The sequence below is a fragment of the Coregonus clupeaformis genome, chromosome 5 (assembly GCF_020615455.1).
Source record: "Coregonus clupeaformis isolate EN_2021a chromosome 5, ASM2061545v1, whole genome shotgun sequence".
Classification (NCBI taxonomy): Eukaryota; Metazoa; Chordata; class Actinopteri; order Salmoniformes; family Salmonidae; genus Coregonus; species Coregonus clupeaformis.
The window spans coordinates 703,242-728,962 of NC_059196.1; the positions used below are offsets into that span (position 1 = coordinate 703,242).

The 25,721-nt window shown below is 47.5% G+C and overlaps 1 protein-coding gene across 4 annotated transcripts in view; it reads left to right on the forward strand.

Moving 5' to 3' along the window:
- Positions 1 to 25,721, forward strand: part of LOC121558156 (unconventional myosin-XVIIIa-like) — a 153,285-nt gene that overhangs the window by 44,107 nt on the left and 83,457 nt on the right. For 2 of the 4 annotated variants that reach the window (XM_045211605.1, XM_045211608.1), the window contains exons 3-10: positions 19,451 to 19,538; positions 19,725 to 19,831; positions 20,864 to 21,040; positions 21,671 to 21,881; positions 24,300 to 24,442; positions 24,535 to 24,635; positions 24,803 to 24,866; positions 25,013 to 25,157. In XM_045211605.1, the coding sequence (XP_045067540.1) occupies positions 19,451 to 19,538; positions 19,725 to 19,831; positions 20,864 to 21,040; positions 21,671 to 21,881; positions 24,300 to 24,442; positions 24,535 to 24,635; positions 24,803 to 24,866; positions 25,013 to 25,157 (1,036 nt within the window). Of the gene's footprint in view, positions 1 to 6,639; positions 6,777 to 8,624; positions 8,864 to 9,683; positions 9,732 to 13,008; positions 14,356 to 15,523; positions 15,635 to 15,890; positions 15,954 to 17,070; positions 17,137 to 18,091; positions 18,158 to 19,450; positions 19,539 to 19,724; positions 19,832 to 20,863; positions 21,041 to 21,670; positions 21,882 to 24,299; positions 24,443 to 24,534; positions 24,636 to 24,802; positions 24,867 to 25,012; positions 25,158 to 25,721 lie in introns of those variants that run through there. The other 2 variants (XM_045211602.1, XM_045211603.1) reach the window with 2 other exon arrangements.

The window sequence follows — 25,721 nt, forward strand, 5'->3', positions numbered from 1 at the left end:
TATGGCTCGAGGAAACCGTGCAGACACTGTGATCTGAGCTATCTGATTGGCCAGTGGTAGGTCTATAGGTGCACTTGATTTGCTCTCTGGGCCTGCCGGGTAGGCGGAGTTCTACCTTCAGACACATGAAATGGTTCAAAATGGGAACACATTGCCTTCCCGGCGCTAGGGCTGCTGAATCAAGTGCACCTATCGCCAACAGCGCGAAACGAATAAAGAAAATAGGGCCGTTTTTTTTTTTCTCTCAGAAATGTTTGGTGATCGACTAGAAATGCCTTGGAGATCGACTAGAAATGCCTTGTAGATCGATCAGTTGATCGCGATCGACTGGCTGACCAAGCCATGTGAAATGAGATGTATCTCCAACTGAAGAGCATGGCTTCTCTGGTTGTATATCAAACAAAAGAAGTGTCATGAAGATATTTAACCTCTGTACGTATAGGGTTAAATGCCAAGGTTGTGTAATGGCTTGATTGATGTGTGTTTTGACAGGCTGGCTTGCCTTTGCCCTCTCTGGCCCTTCCTGCTCTGATCAGGCAGGCTTTGTGTGTTCACACTGGTGGCCTAAGAGCCTTGTCGTGTGCTCGGCTAGCCTCCTCATGTGGGGAGGGGGTTGGGTCTGGTTTGTGTGTGTGTGTGTGTGTGTGTGTGTGTGTGTGTGTGTGTGTGTAGGGTGTTGGTGTGTGTGTGTGACAGTGACCTAGATCTTCCACCCTGGATCACAGTGGAGACATGGTGAGTGGAGACCGGTCAGGCGTGGTCTCTCTCTCTGCAACAAAGTCTCACCAGACGTCAGCCTCTGTCTGTCTGTCTGTCTAGTGCCTGCTTACCCATAGCACATACAGTACATACAGTGCTACTTACCCATACATACTGTACATACATGCAGCCTGTGTGAAAGTATTTGGGGTCAGCTCTAATGCAGTGTATTCCTATGGAATAGTGTTGCTGATGTACAGTACATTGTTACTAATGGGCTCACTGTCATGTGGATTTGAGGCACATTGGTGCTGTTAACATTAGCAGGGAAGTGTACAAAGGCATCAACTGTGTTAATGATAGTGAGGGCACAGACTGTTCAATACATTGGAATGTAGAATATAAGAAGCTATTGTTGCCGTTAGGTTTTCTGTTCGCTTCAGGACTTGTCTTGTATGGGACGGAAAATGTGGGCACTTGATCTATTTCTCTATAGCCGATTGTGTTCAGTACAGTAGGTCAAAACAAGGTCAGACTGGTGGTGCTTACAGCTGCATAGGGGCTGTGTGGGGATTAGCTACAGTACCTGGAATGGATGACAGGTACGCATCACACATTCTCTGACACACACACACACACACACACACACACACACACACACACACACACACACACACTCACTCTAAATCTCTCTCAACCCTCATTCTCCTTCTTTATCTCTGATGTCATTCTGAGCTTTGTAATCAGAAGTCAAATCTATGAAACCCAGACAGTCAGTGACTGTGTGTGTCTCCTCCCAGTTCAAGAGATGCTATCAGTCTGTTTTAGCCACTCCAGGGATGTGTACTGTACACTGCAGTGCTGCAAATCCCTCAGTGCTGCTAAGAATAGATTATCCTCTGAGGCCAAGAGCCCAGAGAGGAGAGGACCCAGAAGCTGTGTGTGTCTGTACACAGGAGGAGGCTTATCTTAATGAGGACCTCCTAATATCAGAGATGGACAGACTGAGGGATGGGGAGGGGGGGCTGTTTGCTAAGCTAAAGGCCCCATACATTAGCTAAACAAGCAGCCCTGGCCAGAGTGGCCTTCAAGAGCCAGTAGTTACCCTCTCCTCCATTACATTACATTACATTACATTTTTACATTTTAGTCATTTAGCAGACGCTCTTATCCAGAGCGACTTACAGTTAGTGAGTGCATACAATGTTTTTATTTTATTAAATGTTTAATACTGGCCCCCCGTGGGAATCGAGGCCACAACCCTGGCATTGCAAACGCCATGCGCTACCAACTGAGCTACACAGGACATTACAATCTAGGTGCCTTACAGGGAGGGGTTGAACAAGGGATGATGCTCTATTGTCTTGGCTGACTAGCTGGCAGATAGTGAGCTTTATTCTGACCATGTCATCATGGTCTCCATAAGGACTGACTAGCTGACAGATAGTGAGCTCTATTCTGAACATACCATCATGGTCTCCATAAAGACTGCTCAAGACCGATTGTTTCATACTATAGCTTTCATAACACCTGCCTTATGCCTTATGGGTCAGAAGAACACTCAGCATAGACTGGGGCCTGCCAAGGGACTGTGTGTGTGCGTGTGCGTGCCTTAATACTGTAATGGGTATCATTGTGCCTTAGCTAACTACCGTATTGGCTGTGGTTATTCTTTGTATGAGTCAGTGCTTTGGGAGTATTTAAAGACAAAACCTTAAACAAACAACAGCGTCTGTTTGTGGGCTTATGCATATTTTGTGTGTGTGTGTCTTTCTGTAGTAATGTGAAAGATGAGTTAAGTGTGTGATGGTAGAGGACTTGGACTAAAGGTGATGTGTAATGACTTGGCGATATATCGTCTTTTAAGGTATACTGGTATGGAGCCAAATAACGGTATGGATTTTTACAATACCGTCTATAACAATATGTTGATACAGTGCTAAATAAATGAAAAGTTCCAAAAAATTGGACTACTTCACTTTCAGTTTTGATCTAGTTTGGTTGAGTATAAATGGAGAAAGCCCATTAAAACCACGTAGAATTCATTTGTTGCCATCCTAGGGTCATGCACTTCTCATAAAACAGATTAGGTACCTTAAAAAAAGCATGAAATACCGCCATACCGTAAAAAATACGAAAATTATTATATTTTGGCCTTATGGCACAGCCCTCAATTGTACTAGTCTGTGTATGCTGGGACCCATGTAGAGGCTGGCCAGGACATGTCTGATGACAGACAACTGGGTTAGTCACTGGGTTTCTCCCTCAGTCATTGTTAGTAGCCACTGGAGGACTGTGTTATTATGACTATGTTACAAAACTGACCTACAGCGTTGGAAGACTACACATATTGTGAAGATACAATCTTCTACCACAGTTTGACCAAAAACAATCCTCAAAATGAATGGGAGATATTATCCTGCTTGAGTCAGTGGCATTGATGACCAAAGCTCTGAAGCTAGAAGTAATCAATGTGTTTAGGAGCCATGACCTCACTGCCATAACATGTTCACTATATCAACAGGGACAGTGCTTGGCACTGATTTGAGAGGGTTCATTCCTCGATGACTTGTGATATTCCCTTAATACCCTTCCTCGATAGGATAGGGTCTTCTGTCAACAGGCCTGGGCAGCAGATGGTCACATTATTACGGAAGCACTCATCACATCCTGGTTCATACACACCAATCAACCTGGAAGACTAGGGATTAGGGAGGAAATCATAGTGTTTGTGTGTTACCAGAGCATGGATCAATTCATTTTACATTCCTGTGAATTGTATTGGACGACATGGAATTCGTCCGGAGGGGGGACCGACAGATTCAATCTCTGAATTGGCAGGAATTTTAATCAAATGTAACACAGATTTAGTGTTTTCAATGAAAATGTATTGTGAAATGTAGGGCATTGTTTCCGCCGTGGGTACTGTGAATATTGTGTTGAATACCATTGCAGTTGAGTGTAAAGGGGGTTGGACATTCCGGCTCTGTGCTTGTCAGAGGCAGCATGTTATTCCTGTTAGTGGTCCTCTGTAGCTCAATTGGTAGAGCATGGCGCTTGTAACGCCAGGGTAGTGGGTTCGATCCCCGGGACCACCCATACGTAAAAATGTATGCACACATGACTGTAAGTCGCTTTGGATAAAAGCGTCTGCTAAATGGCATATTATATTATATTATATTATTCCCAGCCGACAAACTCATACCTTAATTTCCTTTTGGATCCTACTGTTTGCCATGCGTACATGGGAGTGCCTTCACACAGCATCCAGTGGACACACTTCCAGGCCCGCTCTGTCTCTCTCACCATCAGTGTTCCTTGAAACAACTTCTTGTTACTGTTACAATGCTGATGTCATGAAGTCAGATAGATCTATCTGTACTATACTGTACCACTGATCTATAAGGTTATTATGCTTTAATACACACGTTACACAAGCAGACAAGTAGACACACACACACACACACACAAAAACACTGCATGCACATTTTGCACACATGTAGCAGCGAGCATTTATTTTAATTTTTTATTTAACCTTTATTTAACCAGGAAAAGCCCATTGAGACCAAGAGTCTCTTTTCCAAGGGAGACCTGGCCAAGAAGGCAGCAACAATCAATACATTACAGAATTAAAACATACAACAATACAATACAACAACATGATCCAGCCTAAAAAAAGCATTTACACTCCTCTGTAACAGTGTCCCATCAACATTTTAAATTAATTCATTGACACTAACATAACTAGATGAAGCATGGATTGTAGACTATTCCATGCCACTGGTGCACAAGAGGAGAAGGCAGTCTTGCCTAATACTATAAATGTCTTGGGACTTTAAGTAGCATGCATGCAACCACACACACAAACAGTGATGTATACACACGAACTCAGTGACATCACTGTATTTCTGTGCTCCATGTTCTGAAATCGTCCTTGTGCAGCAGTTCCCACCCTTCATCCCACAACACCTCTCTGGCCAGCTTCTAGAAGCACTCTCCCTCAGCACTGACCAGTATACAGTACAACACTCTGCTCAGATTCCCCACACAGCTAACTGGATAACAGCCTAGCCTAGCCTTGTGTCATACTATTCCTAACCTTGTGTCATACTATTCCTAAGCTTTTGTGGCGCACATGACTTGGATTTGTTTCCTCTCTTCCTCTGTAGCGTGACGGCAGTTTGTTGTGATTGGTGAAGAATCAGCTCTTTGTCTTTGTGCTGCTGCTGCGGTCACACGGTACAGGCTTGTTTATATTTAGTGTTCTTACTCCGCCTAGTGGCTATGTGAGGGCGTTGAATACATATACAAGTCCTTAAATAGGAAGTGTTGCCCTCTAGTGGTGTTTAGTGATATAACATTGAGAATAGTTCTATAAGAGAAGTAGTTCTGATATTAAATTAAGTGGCCTGAGGTCTTGTTTTGTTAGGAGGGTGTGAGTAGATAATAGCATTGATTTATGTGCCTTTGGATTGTATCAATATGGTATTCTGTGCCTCTTCCCTTAGTGACACTGCACCACTGTTTGTTTACTTGTTGACTGTTTATTACAGTTCCCCTCAGAGAGAGAGAGAGAGAGAGAGAGAGAGAGAGAGAGAGAGAGAGAGAGAGAGAGAGAGAGAGAGAGAGAGAGAGAGAGAGAGAGAGAGAGAGAGAGAGAGAGAGAGAGAGAGAGAGAGAGAGAGAGAGAGAGAGAGAGAGAGAGAGAGAGAGAGAGAGAGAGAGAGAGAGAGAGAGAGAGAGAGAGAGAGAGAGAGAGAGAGAGAGAGAGAGAGAGAGAGAGAGAGAGAGAGAGAGAGAGAGAGAGGGGGACAGAGAGAGGGAGAGAGAGAGAGAGAGAGAGAGAGAGAGAGAGAGAGAAAATGATTGAGGATTGAAACCTAATGTTGTACCCAGTGTGCACTACAGCCCTTTGTCATTTCCTGTGCCCCGTGTCATAGCACTTCTGGTTTTCTCCTCAGTTTCCGTCCTTTCCCGCATTTTGTTCTGCCACTCCCAGCCTCAGACAGACCTGCACACAGGAGAAAGGACTACGCTTCCCTCATAATCAAAACAAACAGGAGAAAGGACTACGCTTCCCTCATAACCAAAATACACAGGAGAAAGGACTACGCTTACCTCATAACCAAAATACACAGGAGAAAGGACTACGCTTCTCTCATAATCAAAACAAACAGGAGAAAGGACTACGCTTCCCTCATAATCAAAACAAACAGGAGAAAGGACTACGCTTACCTCATAACCAAAATACACAGGAGAAAGGACTACGCTTCCCACATAATCAAAACACACAGGAGAAAGGACTACACTTCCCTCATAATCAAAACACACAGGAGAAAGGACTACGCTTACCTCATAACCAAAACACACAGGAGAAAGGACTACGCTTCCCTCATTACCAAAACACACAGGAGAAAGGACTACGCTTCCCACATAATCAAAACACACATGCACCTTCAGGTCTGTAGTACACGCTTACAGTAGACTGTCTGACAACAGCAAAACACTTTATTACACTACATTTATCAGACATCCATCACTCCTCAAATAAGTCACAACAGAGATTTGACACATAGGCCACAGACACACACACACACACACACACACACACACACACACACACACACACACACACACACACACACACACACACACACTGACTTGACTGGGGTCCCCAAGGAGCAACTGAGGAGACAGCAACTGCCGTGAGAGAGAGAGGGCTGCTAGCTGGCCTGAATTCTTGAGGTGGGGGGCTAGCCAGGGAACCAGGGGAGGCATTAGTGACAGCGGTGTTGGTTCTGGGGAGCTATTTTTAGCCCCCTGGACCCTCGTATCGTGACAGCTGTCTCCTCCTTGTCTCTCTGAGAATAGGCAGCCTATCAGTGGGCTCCTCTCTCCAGCCTGTGCCCTGTGTGACGTGACGTGAGTCCGCCGGCTATCTCAGCTCTTTCACACACTCTCAACTAACTCTGGGTTGAACCCCCGTTACCGGCAACGTTTTAAGGGCTTATTTCAGTCAGGGAAGGATTGGCTCTACCAAACCTAACTCTACACTACTCACCTACACAGGACAGCAGGTAAAGGAGGAGCCGTGGTTCCAGGATTGTTGGGGGAAAGCGAGAGGCCTTCTGTGGGCTGAGTGTGCGGTCTCTACCAGGGCCCTGCCGGTAACACTATTTTTAGGGCTGAAAGTGAGGGGGACTAACCATCTCTCTCTGCAACTGAGCTCAGGCTCAGCTAAGGGGAGCCATTTTGGCTCTGGAGATGCTAGGTAGCTATGCTAACAGCCTGTTGCCTGAGCCTTGGTGTAGTGTTAGGGAAAGTAACTTGGTTTATTTGGTTTGATCTGTGTGCTTTAGCATGTTATGACAGTAGAATACTGTAATAGTAGAAGTGAAAGGAGTGTGTCTGCCAGGAAGGCTGTGGTGGTAGCTGTCTGGAACTGGCTTTCATAGGCAGATTGGGCAGAAGTTGAATGGAGCCTTTGTGTCTTTTGAGTCTCGCCTCTGTTGGAAAAGTCACGTTAACTGTTCAGTGTGTGTTGGTACTTGGTATAGTGAGCTATGCTATTAGCAATGCAGACCCATAGTCTTTTGTGGAAATTCCAGATACATTTTTTGTGAGTTTCCTCATCTAGCCTACTGTTCTGACCAACTGTTGAGGGATAACCTATTGAAGAACAACGTTTGCCAAGTTTGGATGTGGAAAATGGATCTGCTATCCTGTGATTTCCTGTGTAGGGTGCCATCTGTGGGTTGACTTCCTTTTTCTATTGTAGGGGGACCAGCCTGACCCTAGCCTACAGTACAAAGTGGATCTGAGATGCAGAAAGAGTGTGTGCTGTTTCCTCTGTCAACACCAACTGGCTGCCCTAACTCTTAACTCTCTCTCAGTGGACGAGTGATTACTCAAGATCAGTGTTGTTTTGTCACTGTTGGTTGTGTGTTGAGTTGTAGACCCCTGCGATGACTGTCCCTCTTCCTTGTCATATCAAATCAAATCACGTTTCCAATAAGCTTTGTTATCAGGCTACGTACTTCTCTGCTTTTCATGTCAGAGTCAGTCAGAAAGCGGTTGTAATATTTCACAGTGACTAATAGACATTAAAGTATGTTCCTCAGATAGAGAGTCAACCAGAGAGTCAACCTGGCTGTCCAACCTGATGTTTCCCTCTGAGGCATTATGCCCACGTGGCTCTTCCTAAAAAAAGCCCTGTCCTGTCTCCCTGGCCGCTGCCTGGCCGAGCCTGCCGAGTGTCCACAGATAAGCAGCAGACCTCAGCAACCCCCCTGTTATAGACACATTAGAGCCTGTGGTGGGAGAGCCAGAGCCAGGCTACAGACTGGCTGACCCCACTAAAGCGCTCTGTACTGGGGGGGATTAGGACCAGGGCTGCTCCTAATACACAGACCTACAGTAGAGCAAGGGGACTGTGCATGGGGCAGGAGGCCTGGGCAGGAGGCCTGGGCATGGGGCAGGAGGCCTGGGCATGGGGCAGGAGGCCTGGGCATGGGGCATGGGGCCTGGGCATGGGGCAGGGAGTGACAGGGCCTGTCTTGGTTGGCACCATGTTTGAGCAACAGCCGGATGTGATAAGAGAAGGGGCCCCCCACTTAACCCACAGATTGAATGCTCTCAGCAGGGACAGGGAGGCGTTCTAACCCGCCTCACTGCAGCTTCTCAACAGTCTGGTATTTGGCATTGAATGTTTTCTTTATAGAAATATCCCAAAGGTCATGTGTATGTATTGCTGTATTGGTGTTCTGTTTGTTTTTTACTGTGATGACATCAACATTTCCTAGATACTTTTTGTGTGACAAATCACTTGTCAATCATAAGTGAATGGTTGAGTCTTGGTTCTGTGTGTTCCTGTATGTAGGTTTGTGTATCTTATCCCTCTCCTCTTGCTTTTCTTGGTACCCTAGACTTGTTCACTTCACTTCCTGCGACACGTGGTCCTTTCACTATCCCACTGGTTACGGCCCCTAGAGTGAAGAACCAGTGATTTTGGCCTCTATTGTGAAGATCCACCCTTCCATCCGTCTGTCCAGCACTTCTTTCCATTCCTGCCCTCCCCCCTCTTCCCCCCTCATCCGGCACAGCTCATGACATCAGCGCAGCCAACATGGCATTCTCATCGCGCTTTTCCTTCTGGGAGCAAAAGGGAAGTCCTGTTCAGTTTTCCTCACAGCACAGTTGGTGCGGCACTGCACGGTGTGGGGACATGGGGTGGGTTACGTTGGTGTGTCTGCCTGTAGAAATGTGTGCCCTGCATGTATCACACCTCCACTAAGCGTCCATTTTGGGGCTTGAGAGTGTCACGTCGGTGAAAGCTTGCGGTCTGACAGCCATGCCTCTGCCGTGGTTTTCTGACGGGGTGTGCTAAAAGTAACCGTTGTCATCGGATGCATGATCCAATATCAGTGTTTGACTCACCGTGGAAAAACCTTGACTGGAGTAATGTGCTTTGGCAAAATGACAAGCTCCGTGATATTGCTTCAAATACTTTATTCTGGGGGAGCTCTGACAGCCAAGCTGGCTTTTGATTTCATTTTGATTCACTGCCATTTTGTTTGACCATCACAACACATCCTGTAGCTCCACAGTAAACTGATGCCTCCCCAAACTGTTACCCAAAAGAAAAGATCATAGTGCTAAATAAATAAAAATAAACCCGAAGCCTTTTTAAGCAGGCCTTGTAGTTCTCATGTGTCACTATTACATATTAATGTTCCTTTGTGGCTACAGATTAGTATCTGTGAATATTATTAGCCTTAACGTTCAAGTAGACACTGTGTGGTGTGTGGTATGGTAAGTGATAGATAGCTCTTCCACATAGCATACATCCAGGTTTGCAGCATGGTGTGTGTTTTGCATGTTGTGCAGTGAGGGGAGTGTTTCCTGCAAGTACCCCTGGCGAGTGACCACTTCTTCTAAGTGTCCCAGGTTTTGACCTCAGTCCCTTGTCTTACCGAACTCTTTAGGTCAAAGAAGAGGTCAGACCACCAGGCTCCAAGACCTCAAACCAGGGTGTAAGTTGAGTGGTATCTTTCTCATGTTGTGAAGTTCTAGAGCAGGGCTATTCAATTCCGGTCCTGGAGGGCCGAAACACTTCCGGATTTCATCCTCTTTTTCTAATCAGGTACTGATTTAGTGCAATGAACTACCAGGTAGAAACAAAAACCAGAATTGTTTCAGCCCTCCAGGACCGGAATCAAATAGCCCTGCTGTAGGCTTGAAGGGATACTTCGGGATTTTGGCATTAAGGACCTTTATCTACTTCCCCAGAGTCAGATGAACTCGTGGATACCATTTTTATGTCTCTGTGTGCAGTTTGAAGGAAGTTGCTAACTAGCACTAGCGCAATTGCTAACTATTGTTAGCGCAGTGACTGGAAAACTACCTCTGACTTCCTTCATACTGGACTTGGAGACATAAAAATGGTATCCACAAGTTCATCTGACTGGGGAAGTAGATAAAGCCAAAATCCCAAAGTATCAGTTTAAGCAGGAATGTGGAGTGTGTGACTAAAGGGATCACAGGTTTCTGGGGATTGGAGTCCATTATGGTATCCTTACAGATGAGGAGAGGAAGCCACATCAGACTATTGAGATGTGCCTGTCACGTCACTGGTCTCTTACCTGGAGGTTTGCCATCAGTACTGTGTTTCAACCAGTTGAGCCATTGGAACCAGACACACCCTGGTAGCTCCTGACATAAGACAATTGTCTTTCTCACCACGATAGGAAACAGTTACTAATTAACAAGCCGATGTGAAAACAGGCACAACGTGGAAGAGCGTTGTTATTTTTCTATTCTGGATGTAATGTCACAGACGGATGCACTTTTTAATTGCACAACAAACGCCTGGTGATCCGTGCTGTGTTTGGCGTCTGTAATTGCTTTGTAAATAGTATAATTCCTTTATTTTCAAATGACGCTGTTTTTTCCTGAAGTCTGTAGCCTCGCTGTGAGAATTGCAGCCATATCCCAACGTAGCCTAAATATTAACAAACAGACAGTTTATAATATGCAACACGCGCACAAATATAAAAGATATTCAGCAACTCTTGGGGGACAATACTTTATTATTAAAACCAGCGTGTTTCTGACACCCTGATGAAGGGTATTCGTTTTGATAATAAACAAGTATGTTTCAACTTATATTGTCCTTCAAGAGTTTATGAATATCTTCCACATTTCCAGTTTTCTCTATTAATGCAGCTTGGTTGGAAAGCGAAGATAGCGAACCACAGTTGACCTTTTTCCTCTCCCAGTCTGAGAGCTCACACAGTGTTCCCTCGCCGGGTACTGTAGGGAGACGGATCAAATCAAATTGATTTACAAAGCCCTTTTTACATCAGCAGATACAGAAACCCAGCCTAAAACCCCAAACTGATGTGCTGAGCCAGGCAGTGTTCCCTCGCCGGGTACTGTAGGGAGACGGATGTGCTGAGCCAGGCAGTGTTCCCTCGCCGGGTACTGTAGGGAGACGGATGCTGAGCCAGGCAGTGTTCCTCGCTGGGTACTGTAGGGAGACGGATGTGCTGAGCCAGGCAGTGTTCCCTCGCCGGGTACTGTAGGGAGACTGATGTGCTGAGCCAGGCAGTGTTCCCTCGCCGGGTACTGTAGGGAGACTGATGTGCTGAGCCAGGCAGTGTTCCCTCGCCGGGTACTGTAGGGAGACGGATGTGCTGAGCCAGGCAGTGTTCCCTCGCCGGGTACTGTAGGGAGACGGATGTGCTGAGCCAGGCAGTGTTCCCTCGCCGGGTACTGTAGGGAGACGGATGTGCTGAGCCAGGCAGTGTTCCTCGCCGGGTACTGTAGGGAGACGGATGTGCTGAGCCAGGCAGTGTTCCCTCGCGGGTACTGTAGGGAGACGGATGTGCTGAGCCAGGCAGTGTTCCCTCGCCGGGTACTGTAGGGAGACTGATGTGCTGAGCCAGGCAGTGTTCCCTCGACGGGTACTGTAGGGAGACTGATGTGCTGAGCCAGGCAGTGTTCCCTCGCCGGGTACTGTAGGGAGACTGATGTGCTGAGCCAGGCAGTGTTCCCTCGCCGGGTACTGTAGGGAGACTGATGTGCTGAGCCAGGCAGTGCTCCCTCGCCGGGTACTGTAGGGAGACGGATCAAATCAAATTGATTTACAAAGCCCTTTTTACATCAGCAGATACAGAAACCCAGCCTAAAACCCCAAACTGATGTGCTGAGCCAGGCAGTGTTCCCTCACCGGGTACTGTAGGGAGACTGATGTGCTGAGCCAGGCAGTGTTCAGCGCAGGGCGAAAGAGGACAGTGTGTCTTTAACACTTACTCTGCAGCAGTGCAGACAGAGAGAGAGAGACAGAAGAACAGTAGAGAGCCAGCAGGGATCCAGGCCTTGATCCCCAGCCTGCCGGCATCCCAAGGGCTGCATCCCCAGCACTCAGCCGCCTGTCTGGCGGGGGATCCATAGCTAAGCCCCCCCCCCCCGGGAGCCATGGAGCCATGCCAGGTACTGGAGCGACTGGAGCATAGGAGGAGGGGAAGATTAAACACTAAAGCAGGTTATTAATGCATTAAAGTGTTACTGTCCTTCAGAAGTGTTGGTTAGCCTCTTAGGTGGAGGTAGGCTCCGTCTGTGGAAGGCAGTGTAGTATGTTGGGTTATTACAAGGCTTATAAGACGGCAGGGATATTCAAGTGTGAAATACTAGGGGAGAGATAAGAATGTGTGTCATTGGCACGATGCTCAGTTAGCGTGGGGAGTGAGGTCAGGAAGGACAGTGTGTTAGTGTGTGATATGCAGCTGGGAGAAGGATTCCGCACAGGTGTGTGTGTGTGTTTGAGTGATATAGCAGGATTTGCTTGCAGCTGAGTGAAGGTGTGTGTGTCATTAGATCTTTCATTAGAAGCGAGGTGCTGCAGTGCAGAGAGGGGGCCAAGTCTGCACCCATAGACACCTCTACTATCTCAGTCTGAAACCTCCACCCACCACCTCTCATATCAACCCATCCTGTTCTATTTCAGGACCTGGGCAGGCATGTGGCAGTTGGGTGAGCATAATAGCGCGCCTGTCCAGGAGAGCAAACAAGCACAGTAGCCACAATCCTGCTAGTGCGTAGGACCTGTGATCCCTTTGGTCAGCCATACATACACTATGAGACGATCCAGACACATCCAGGGCTGCTCAGATTAAGTTTTTGGTTGAGTAACCAAAGTGGAGTTTGCATATGCTTTAAGCTGAACTGCGTGACTTTACTTTAAGTCTGTTCTGGTTTCTCCTCATTTGTCTTGCTGCTCTGCTCTCTCCCTCCCTGCTGTGTGAGTAGTCAGACAGCGACAGTGGCAGTATGAGTAGCCGCTCCCAGTCCGTGCCCAGTCTGGAGCCTGGCAGGGGCCTATTCCGCACCAAAAGCCCAGAGCCTGCCAAGACACAGCCCGGGGTCAGGGTCAGGAGTCCCTCACCACCCAGGGTACGCAGGGCCGTAAAGGTCCCTGAACGCTTCATAAGTCCAGTGCCTCCGATCCAGACGCCAGCACTGCGCTTCAGGAGCCCTGACCCACGCATAGCTTCCATGATTAGCCCTGAGCCTGTGCTGAATGGGAACAGCAAGCCCAACGGATCCGTTAACGGCAGTGCCATCAATGGAAGCTCTGCCAACGGCAGTGCCAACCAGCCAGACCTGGACAACGATGATCAGAGCCTTACCCGTAAGAAGGTAGTGAAGGTGGTGCGTCGAGTGGTGAGGAAGGTACTACCTGCAGAAGAGGAGGATGCTCCAGCTCCTGAGCCCACCAAACCTGCTACTGAACCTCCTAAATTGGTACCATCGCAAGCGCCAACATCTGTGCCCAAGGTCCCAAAGGTTCCATTGTTCTCTTTCAAGCACGACACCATCAGGACAGAGGAGAAGGACGATATATCAGCTGGGCTGGCCAGCCTCATGGTCCGCGGGAGGACCAGGGACCGCCCTCGCACACGCAAAGATGAGCCACCTGAAAAAAAACAAGAGGAAGCGGTGAAAAGAGGGGAAAAAGAAAGCCCAAAGTTGGTTGATATTAAATCTAGCCCTAAAGTCGGCCCAGTTTCAAAACAGGAGGATAAGACTCCCGTGTCGACTGCACCTGCCAAAGTTCCTCCTACTACTTCGAATTTGACCTCGGTTCCATCCAAGTCTGCACCCGCAGGCTTCATCCCTGCCTCAAAGCCTTCCCCGCTCTCACCTCCTGCAGGTTTCATCCCACCACCAAAATCAGCCTCCCTTTCTCCACCTGCTGGGTTTGTACCAGCCCCAAAATCCACTGCTGTTAGTCCTTCAGTTTCCACTGCAGCCCCCAAATCCTCCCCAGCCATTCCCCCATCATGCTTCGTCCCACCACTAAAATCGACCCCCATGTCCCCACCTGCCGGGTTCATACCAGCCCCAAAATATACCCCCCTTTCCCCACCTGCTGGTTTTGTCCCCTCTTCTAAATCCTCCCCTGTCACTCCCCCTTCAGCATCCGTTCCCACCTCCAAGTCCTCCCCCAGTACTCCCGCTGCAGGTTTTATCCCAGCCCCCAAGTCCTCGCCTCTCTCCCCTCCTCCCACCTTCATCACTCCCAAGGCGAGTCCCCTCTCGCCACCACCGGCGTTCATCCCGCCCCCCAAACTACCAGCCGTGAAGAAGCCTGAGGTAGGCTTACTGTCCACACTGCATGGATCACTTTTGAGAACACTGTGTGAAAAACCGGACGTTAATCGCTAATACACAGAAAGCACTCATTGCGTCTCCATGATAACCCCAGTTCTTTTTGTGTGTGTGTGGGGTGTTATTTGAACTAACTTCACTTATCTTTATGAGTTCTCCACTTGTTAGCAGAGTTTAGGCTACATTTTGGGGCCACGTTGGGCCCAGCCTGCCAAATTGCTCTCAACTCCCTATTGAACTGTTTGTTTCTCCAGAACTTTCTCATCTGCACAAAGTCAGTTTGTTTCTCAGTTTGTTAAAGGGCGCAGTCTCATGGGGCTGAAGCTTTTGTTGTGTTCGATGCTCTGATACCAGCTCCATCTTTCTCTGAGTTTCTCATGGGGGATGGAGCCTGTCTCACATCTCTCTCCTGTGAGACGCCAGGGCTGCTGAGACAGCTTCCAGTAAAACAAACAACAAGTTCAGTAGTTATTTTTTCCCCCAGCCTCAACCCAAGAGACCCTGCTGTCGTCTGCAGCTTGGAAACATTGTTTCCAAAGGAGGAAAAAGAGTATCGGGGTGGAATATTCTGTCGCTGTGACCTGGAGTTCCAGGGAGACCCGCAGAGCTAATTACCGATAGTGACATTGTCTTTCTGGGGAAATAGTTTAAAGCTGCGCTGCAGCCACTTTGGCAGGCATTGGGATAAGAGAACTATCTATACAATTTGCAGATGCCAGATATGTTAAAAAGGTTTTGTCTTTTTGCTGGATTCTTGCTGAGTTTTGGCAATTACCGGCCTCTCAGGGTCTTTGTTTACTTGCTAGCAGACCACAGGCTGGCTTTGACCGCTACGGTGGCTATCTGAGTTTGATATAGTTGTCTAAGGCTAAAGTTTGCTTGTGGATTGTTATCCAAGCTAGTTATAGTTTTGCTTGGCTTCGCCCTGTGCGTTGAGATCTGAATGATTTCACATCCCAGTGGGCTTTTGTGTCCCTCGACTGTTGATTCGCTCAATAGCTTAGCTAGACTCTGGACGTCTAGAGCATGGTTTGTTGTGAGTTTGTTCAGCATGGTTGTATAATTTCTTTATCTTATAGACTACTTGTATGTGTGTGTACATTACTTACGGTGTGCTTGTGCGTGTGGATGTATCTGTGTGTATCATTTGAAGGTGAAGGCTTTAGCAGCCTCTCCTCTGTCCTCTGTTCCCATTGAGAAGGCTTCACCGCAGAACAAGTCATCAACCGTTGCATCAAAGACTACCCCAACCATAACCCAAAAGGTGTGTGTGTGTGTGTTGGTGTGCCCCACAGCATTCACACAGGTCACTGTTGCTATGCTGTGGACATGAGGTATTGTATCCAAGTGTGTATGAGTTCAGGATTGGCACGGCATCTAGCTAACATCTCACAGCATGAAAAGTACACTTTTCTGTTATCTATGAAGCAGTGTTAAGTGTTGTATGTGGTCCGCTAGAATAGTGCGCTTTGATAGCCTAGTAGTTTCAGAGCTCATCCTGTTGGTGATCTGACCTCCAGGAGGCGCCACTCAGTCCCACTGAAGAGGCTCAGAGACGCCTGGAGAGGATCTTCACTACGCCTGTAAAGACCCACCTTCCCTCCTTGTCTTTCTTTCTTTCTTTCTTTCTTTCTTTCTTTCTTTCTTTCTTTCTTTCTTTCTTTCTTTCTTTCTTTCTTTCTTGCGCTCTCACTCTCGCTCTCACTCTCTTTCCCTTGCTCTCGCTCTACATTTCTCTATTATTTCCTCTCTCTCTCTCTCTCCCTCTGGACTGCGTAGATACATGCTTCTCCTCTCATGTCTTTCACTTTTTTAATCTTTACTTTCTTTCCTTTATTCATTTTAACAGGACACATTGATTAACATTCCATAAATGAATTTAGAGGTGCTTATTTCTTTTCCATTAACAACCCATCATGCTCTCTATCTCTCCTCCTCTCTTTACATCTTTATCTTGATTGCTAATAGTAATTTGTAATTTTCTTTTTTGGCACATTTAATTAAAAGTACAGATTTATTAATTTGGGCCATATCCATTGCCTGGCTACCCAAACGCTACGCCCACGAACATTAGTTTCTTCTCCACAATTAATCTGTATCTTAGTACCTCCCCGACGAGTTCTAGAACGCAAACACATTCTAACCATTTTGATTGGTCCCAGAAACGGATGGATTGGGCCAGAGCCAGAACACACGTGGATAAAGCAGCGTTTTGAAAATTCGTCATTGGCTTTGATACACTGATTAGTTAGAAAGGGTCCAATCGCTGATGACTTTGTTTTGTACAACACCCCTCATTTTGACATCACTACAAATTACTTCATTCATGGCAGTCTCAGACCGAATTATGTATCGAACATAGAGCAGCGGAGGAAGTCAATTTGAGTGGTCAGGCAACCATATCCATGCATGACTGGGTTACTGTGTTCACATGTTCACTAATCATTGAAATCATTTTCTGTCTGCTGCTTTTTGTTTCCATTCTTGTTTTGTCACCTGTCAAACATTTTATATTCTATATATCTCTCTTTGTCTTTCTCTCTCTCCCTCTCTCCCTCACTCTCTCTCCCTCTCTCCCTCTCTCCCTCTCTCCCTCTCTCCCTCTCTCCCTCACTCTCTCTCTCCCTCTCTCCCTCTCTCCCTCACTCTCTCTTTCTAATTGGTGCTTGGCTGCGTCTTTCTGTGGCTGTTGTATGCTAGCTGGAGCCGGTGGTTCGTGCCTCAGCCCCAAGCCTTTCTCCGGCCCCAGCCCCAACCCCCACGCAGGTACTGTGGCCCCCAGGCGTCCCCTCTGGCGGCCTGGTTGGAGTGTGTGCTCGTGTGGCGTGTTGGAGCGTAAGCCTAGATTCCTCTTCTAACTTTCCCCTCTCTCACCCTGCCTGTCTATGTAAGGTTCATCTGTAATGGTGCTTGGCGTTTGCTCTTCCTCATTTGTTTCAGACGCCGAACTCTCTGATATTTGTCCCTGATATTACCTGGTTCAATCGTTGCCTGCCCTTCCTGTTTTTGGAACACAGTCTGTATTAAACAGTGATAGTGTCTAGATGCCTCAAGGGAAATCAAACAGACCTTGACCTGCATGGAAACTGACAAACCAACCCAGACAAAGGACTTCAATGTGCAGTTTTTGTTTTGTCAATAGCATGGCAGTGGAATGGATGGCTGCATGTTTGTAAGCCCCATGTGGTGTCCAGTCGCAGTGTGAGTGAATGGCGGTGGGTGGGGGGTTATCGCAGCTGTGTGTGATTTATGACTGTCAGGTGTTCCTGTCTCGTTGCTCTCTCTGCCTCCCCTTTATGACATGATTAGCTCATCTCACAGACATAGAGCCTGACCTCTCGTTCTTTGCCATCCCCCAGTTTTTCCTCCCCATCCCTCCTTGATCTTGACCCTGATGACTTACATAATGTACTCGTTACTTTAGAGAATAATGAAGGATGAGTTAGCCTATCATTTGGTCCAGATTTGCTCAAGCCATGTTCATTCAGTCCATAAGTGAACAGTCTGTAGGGATATCGCTCTCCTCGAGGATGACTCCTACTCTCTCTGTCCCTATATATCTGTCCATTCCAGCAGCCCATGATGATGAAGGATGATGACTTACTGGACATGCTTGATGTTTTGTGTTGTTTAGTGGATTGCTATCCATCTTTCCACTGTAGCTCCTCTCTAACTATGACCTTTGACCCCTTCTCCTCCCCTCACGCATGCCGTCCTCCAGGGACAGGTGGACGAGGACCCTGTGGCCATCCTTCAGGCGTCTCACGCCGCTGCCCAACAACCCAAGGTCTGGTCTTTGCTGTGCCTGTGTGTAATTCACCCCCTCCACCACTCCCACCACCGACCCCTGGAGTGCTGTGTACTCTGTGTGTTGTGTTCCGTTGCAGTGTCGTCCCCCACCCTTCCCCCCACCAAACACATCTGCGTAGTATTCACGCAAAGCCAAGCCACCCGCACTCCTTTGGCCATCTTTCACCTAATTACAAACATTTCTGGGGAAATCAACACTCAAAATGAAGCTTTTTCGATGGCACATAAGATTTGTGGTTGTCTGGATTCCATAGGATCAATCATACCATCACATTTTGTCTGGTGTAGATGTCATTACATGACGGCAGTTTTCCAGTTAGGAGACAATGAGACAGACCCGCTGCAAAAAACATCACCTGATTGTGGCTGATTATGCATTATTAGAAATAAGCTATATAGGCCTACATTTCACACAATGTGAATTTCATATGTTTTTTTTTATCCCTGTGTTTATGTTTTACTTTATAATGTCTTGTTGTCATCCCTCGGGATACGGTCAATCTCTAGCATTTGGTGTGTGTTGTGCTGCTGTGCTGTGTGGATAGTGTATTTATTCCCCTCATACTCCTCCCTCCTCTCACCACCATGCTGTGTAACATTGATGTGCATCCAACAGTGTCTTTGTCCAGATTCGGTTCACTGATAATTCATGTTCTCTGTCAGATTTCACTGACTCCTGCTCTCTCTCACTCTCTCACTCTCTCACTCTCTCTCTCTCTCTCTCTCACGCTCACTCACACTCTCACACACACACACAGCCGGAAGGAGCATGTCCAGTGGAGTGTGAGAGGCTTTGGGAAGGTCAAGCGTGGTAACACGGATTGGTCAGGCGTTTCTAGGCGACACTCCGAGCAGAGCTGAGCTGGAGAAATGTCTCTCTGTGATCTGGGACTCCTAACTGGTTTTTATCTCTGCCTGCTCCACCAACGCCTCTCCAGCGCCCTGCCTTTCATCACATGATGCACTATTAGCAACTCCACTGCATGCCCACTGTCAGCCCATTATCTCCAATGCTACTGTACATAATTGTGTAACATGCTATAAGCTCTCAACGCTGGCCTGATAACCAGATACTTTAAACACACGTGAGTGAATGTTATTGATGTGAACAGGTGTCTTTGTAGGGAGCACGTGTCCTCTCAAGTCTAAAGACCTCACTGTGGTTGAAAACTGCTGAGTGGTAGCTACTGCAGCCCAGTGAAAGCTGACCTGGCCTAAGGTCATTGTTGTGCTGTGTGTGTGACTGTTGTCTTCTCCCCATCTCTTCCAGGTGAAGACAGAGGAGCAGATAACCACAGAGCAGGCATGGTACGGCTCAGAGAAGGTCTGGCTGGTCCACAAGGATGGCTTCTCCCTGGGTAAGTTCCTGTCTTACATCTTGGTCCAGGAGGGGTGCAGAGCTCTGGCCATGCTAATATTTACCATTGCTTTTAAACTATGGGCTATAGTTTTTTCCTGAAACCATGTCTGTGCACACTCCAGCAAATACGTTATATCCCAATACGTTTTTTTGTGTGTGTGTCTGTGTGTGTGTGTATCCATAGCGACGCTGCTGAAGACTGAGGCAGGCTCTCTACCGGAGGGGAAGGTGAAGATCAAACTGGAACATGACGGGACAGTACTGGACGTAGATGAGGACGACGTGGAGAAGGTGGGGAGGAGGAACTACACCTTCAGTACGGGGGGGGTGGGGGGCATGTAGGGGAAAGATCCAAGAAGAAGGGAGGGGGTCGTTGCACCCGTCAGTCAGCCTGCCTGGAGCGTGTAGCAGACACAGATGGTCAGCCGGGACGCAGACAGTCCCCAGACACAGGGGATTGTGGGACATCTGTGGAGAGGGGGACAGGTTAGAGTGGAAAAGGTGTGAGTTTGGCAGGCCTCGATCAGGTGACTCACACAGACATGGCACCAGGCTCGAATCACAGAGAGATCAGTGACAGGACGCTTTAAAAACAGTTTTGGCACAAAGCATCAAAAACCTCCCATCATTCACAACATGCTGTCTCCAAGACCTTGACTAGAGGATGTCTGCGCTGCTTTCAGGATGGAGAAAAATAAGAAATCTCCACCTGGTGTTATGGACAGTCATTTAACTGTCGTAGGGTGAACTGATAATAAGGGTGACTTTGAACAGTTAGTGTTTTCAAAGGCGTCAAGGTCGCCATCTAATCATACATTTAATTCTGTTTGATTAAGGAAGTGCAAACTTGTACCCGTCTGAGGTTGGAGGGAGACATCTGTTTTAATTGCATCAAAGACTTGGCATCAGGTTCCTGGTGGCTGGTGGCAAGTCACGGTGTGGCATACTAAGTCCCTGCTCGACTTCTCTTAATACTGCTCCTCTACTTCTCAGTGAAACTCAAGATATTACCAGTCAGATTGCCAGTCTCAAATGGACCCCTAGCCTCTACCCCTACAGAGGGCTCTTTGTTTAGATCAATCTGACAATACAAAACAGGTGTAGGCAACCTGGAGAAACTTCAACCTGTCTAATCAAAAGGCAAGGTCTTGGCAGATTTGAATTCTGTTGTTGGTCATTTCTGTAAGCAGTCCCACTTCAGACAACCAGAGTCCCAGTATGTATGATGTTTTCATATTGCTGAGTGTACCTTTAATAAAGCTCTAGTATTACAATACTCCTCAGTCATTAATCGTTCACCTTTGACTTTTGCTCCTGTCCCAGGCGAACCCCCCGTCGTTTGACCGCTCTGAGGACCTGGCCTCGCTGCAGTACCTCAATGAGTCCAGTGTGATGCACTCCCTGCGCCAGCGCTACGGGGGAAACCTCATCCACACACAGGCCGGGCCCAACATGGTCATCATCAACCCCCTCAGCGCACCCTCCATGTACTCAGAGAAGGTGAGGAGAGAGGACACACACAGCAGATACATGTCTTCACACACACACGCACATACCGGCAGACGCACATTTCATGACCTTTGAGAACATACCTGTACCACTCCACTGACATGATTCTGGTTTATTCACTGTTTAGAATGGTATCATGCATGCTATTTGATGTACACATTGGGGTCTACTAAATGCTAGAATTTGTTGTGTATTTCCTTGCTATTATGTCATTTCCTGTTAGGGAGAGGAGGATGGATGAATTGAAACAGGAGAGATGACTAGGAGGATAGAGGGGGAAGTCTTCAGAGGTCCACAGCATGACAATGAAATCCAATTATCCTAATGAGATTTAGAGGTTACAGTATTGAGGAGGCCTGCAGGCTGTAATATCTACTTAACATACTGGAACGACTTCCCATTAGACGGTACAGACAGGGTGCTTAGCTGGGATGGTGGCGATTTAAGGACACACACAGACGCATGCACGCACACACACACACAGACCCCCTCTGAGGACCGTACAGGAGTCACTGGGAGGACATGAGGTGAACTACAGTTAAAATGTTGTGTACCTCGCTCTCCCCCATCCCCTTCTCTCTCTCTCTCTCTCTCTCCCCTCCCTCTCCTCTGTCCCATCAGGTGATGCACATGTTTAAGGGGTGCAGGCGAGAGGACACAGCACCTCACATCTACGCGGTGGCCCAGTCGGCCTACAGGAACCTGTTGACCACGCGTCAGGACCAGTCCATCGTGCTGCTGGGGCGGAGCGGCAGCGGCAAGACGACCAACTGTCAACACCTGGTCCAGTACCTGGTCTCCATCGCTGGCAGCACCGGAAAGATCTTCTCTGGTGAGAGAGTCCTCAGCTATGATGAGTTAATCGCTCTCCTTTTGAACTGGTCCTGGACTCTACCAAAATTGCTCCTTTACGCCCAGCAAGCAGTAAAGCTAGTGTTCAGGGATTTTTGTCTATTAAATGACTGAGGGAAATTTATAAATGAAATGTAAAGAATGTTGAAGGATTGTTGGGGATGGTGGCTTAGTTACTTAAGTGTTACTTGATGACCGTGGTTGCTTAAATTCACTTAATTACTCTGTAGGTAATTAGTATTAATAGCTTAATAGCTAATTAAGTAAATAATCTAATGACTTCACACAGATTGTGCATGTGTTTGTACACAGGAGGACATTCACTGAGTTGTTACTGATTTAGATCAGTGTCAACTAATTGACTGAGAACTCAGCAGAAATCCAGGTGCAGTAGATGTGTTAGTTAGTAGGGTAAGATAAAGAGCTGTTCCAACATGCTAGCCAGAGAGGTAGACATGGGGGAGAGTGTAGGGGTGGTAATGAGAGGAGGAGGAGGAGGAAGCTGACTTCGAAACTTTGGTTGGAAGATTGGTTGTGGTTGGCTCAGTATTCCAGGTGTGTGTGTGTGTGTTCGTGCGTGTGAGAATGTGCTCCTGTGCATTTGTGTGTGTGTGTGCATGTGTGTGTGTGATGGATGAGGGAGCCCCTAATGATGCCCTGTGGAGCTGGGGGATAATTAGCAAAGCTTATCAAAACTCCTCAGCTTCTCCTGGTTAGCTGTAATGGGCTAATGAGAGCTCCAGAACCCAGCCACTACTAGACTAGACTGTTAAACAGGGGAGCTGCTATGGGAGGTACAGTAGGCTATATACACTACATGCCACAAAAGTATGTGGACACCTGCTTGAACATCTCATTTCAAAATCATTGGCATTAATATGGAGTTGGTCCCCCCTTTGCTGCTATAACAGCCTCCACTTTTCTGGGAAGGCTTTCCACTAGATGTTGGAACATTTCTGCGGGGACTTGCTTCCATTCACCCACAAGAGCATTAGTGAGGACGGGCACTGATATTGGGCGATTAGGCCTGGCTCGCAGTCGGTGTTCCAATTCATCCCAAAGGTGTTCGATGGGGTTGAGGTCAGGGCTCTGTGCAGTCCTTCAAGTTCTTCCACACCGATCTCAATAAACCATTTCTGTATGGACCTTTGTGCACAGGGGTATTGTCATGCTGAAACAGGAAAGGGCCTTCCCCAAACTGTTGCCTCAAAGTTGGAAGCACAGAATCGTCTTGAATGTCATTGTATGCTGTAGCGTTAAGATTTCCCTTCACTGGACTAGCCCGAACCATGAAAAACAGCCCCAGACCATTATTCCTCCTCCACCAAACTTTACAGTTGGCACTGTGCATTCGGACAAGTAGCGTTCTCCTGGCATCCGCCAAACCCAGATTCGTCCGTCGGACTGCCAGATGGTGAAGCGTGATTCATCACTCCAAAGAACGCTTTTCCACTGCTCCAGAGTCCAATGGCGGCAAGCTTTACACCACTTCAGCCGACGCTTGGCATTGCGCATGGTGATCTTAGGCTTGTGTGCGGCTGCTCTGCCATGCAAACCCATTTCATGAAGCTCCCGACTAACAGTTATTGTGCTGACGTTGCTTCCAGAGGCAGTTTGGAACTCATTAGTGAGGGAGGGTTGCAGCACTCGGCAGTCCTGTTCTGTGGTCTTGTATGGCCTACCACTTCGCGGCCAGAGACATTGTTGCTACTAGATGTTTCCACTTCAAAATAACAGCACTTACAGTTGACCGGGGCAGCTCTAGCAGTGCAGAAATTTGATGAACCGACTTGTTGGAAAGGTGGCAATCCTATGACGGTGGCACGTTGAAAGTCACTGAGCTCTTCAGTGTGGGCCATTCTACTGCCAATGTTTGTCGATTGCATGGCTGCGTGCTCAATTTTTTACACCTGTCAGCAACGGGAGTGGCTGAAATAGCCAAATCCACTAATTTGTCCACATACTTTTGGCCATGTAGTGTAAGTTTCACATACATACATTTACATTTTAGTCATTTAGCAGACACTCTTATCCAGAGTGACTTACAGGAGCAATTAGGGTTAAGTGAGTCAGACCTGCTCTTTGAGTAATGAGGTGTTCCTGCTCATCTTGAACTCGAAGGAGGGAAAGGAGCTCCACTAAGGGAATCATTGACAAAGCCTAACTGACATGACATAACATGATTATCAAAGAAACACACAGCATGGTAGTCTAATCCCCTCACAAATAGATCATTATTGAATGTGAAATCCCAAAACACTGACATGATATTTGAAATAAATAAAGCTGTCCTCTAACTGTCCTCTAACTGTCCTCTGTCCCCCTCGCTGTCCACCCCCTTCCTTCCTCCCTCCTCTTGTCCCCCGACCACATGCCCTACCTCCCTTCATCCCTGCAGGGGAGAAGTGGCAGGCAGTATACACCATCCTGGAAGCATTTGGGAACAGCTCCACCTGCATGAACACCAACGCCAGCCGCTTCTCTCAGATTGTCTCTCTGGACTTCGACCAGGCTGGCCAGGTGGCCTCAGCATCCATACAGGTAGGCAGTATCACGCGCACACACACGGGCATGGACACTGACATACGCACACACACATATTGACATCTTGTTGTCCTCTTCCTGTACCTCAGACCATGCTGCTTGAGAAGCTGAGAGTGACCAAACGGCCAGAGACTGAGTCCACCTTCAACGTCTTCTACTACCTGATGGCCGGAGCTGACACCACACTCAGGTGAGCCCTCTACCACCTCTCAATTGGGATTGAATTGAAGTGGGTGGTTGCAGTAGATTGCAGAAGCTTGGTCTTGTGTATATCATCTTGTTCTCATGTTAACCTTGTGGTGTAAACTAGCTATTTACGGTGATTTCAACCTGTTCATTTCCCCTGTTTCCTCTCAGAACGGAGCTGCACTTTAACCACTTTGCAGAGAACAGCGCCTTCGGAATTGTGCCTCAGTCTAAAGTAAATTGCTGTTTTTATGCTCTTATTATTATGTGTATTATATGTCCTTTTCTGAATTGTGTGTGTGGGACAACTGGTAAACTGTCTTAACCCCTCCACCTCTTCTCCCTCCCTCCCTCCCTCCCCCCATCCCTCCCTCCTTGTAGCCGGAGGACAAACAGAAGTCATCTCAGCAGTTCACCAAGCTGCAGGCAGCCATGAAGGTGCTGGGCATCTCAGTGGAGGAGCAGAGGGCTCTGTGGCTCATCCTAGGGGCCATCTACCACCTGGGGGCCGCAGGGGCCACTAAAGGTAAGGACCCGTATCCCTGTCCTACTCGCTGTAGGATATCTACTGGACCACTACCCTACTCACTGTTTAACTAATTGACTGAGAACTCAGCAGTAATCCAGCCATGTTAGGATGCAGTAAGTGTGTGTTAGTTAGTAGGGTAAGATAAAGTGCAGTTCCAACATGCCAGCCAGCCAGCCAGAGAGGTAGACATGGGGTAGAGTGGATGTTAAAGGGATACTTTGGGATTTTGGCAATGAGGCTCTTTATCAACTTCCCCAGAGTTCATCTGACTCTGGGGAAGTAGATAAAGGGCCTCATTGCCAAAATCCCAAAGTATCCCTTTAAGAGTTTGGAAGAGGAGGAGGTGCAGGGGAAGGAGGGAGGGGCAGCTTGCTCTTGTCCGCTCACTGTTTACTGCTCCCACCAGGGATCTCTTATAAAGCTTTCAGTGATACATAAAAAAAAACATAACTATGTATGTAGAGTGGGGGAAAAAAGTATTTAGTCAGCCACCAATTGTGCAAGTTCTCCCACTTAAAAAGATGAGAGAGGCCTGTAATTTTCATCATAGGTACATGTAAA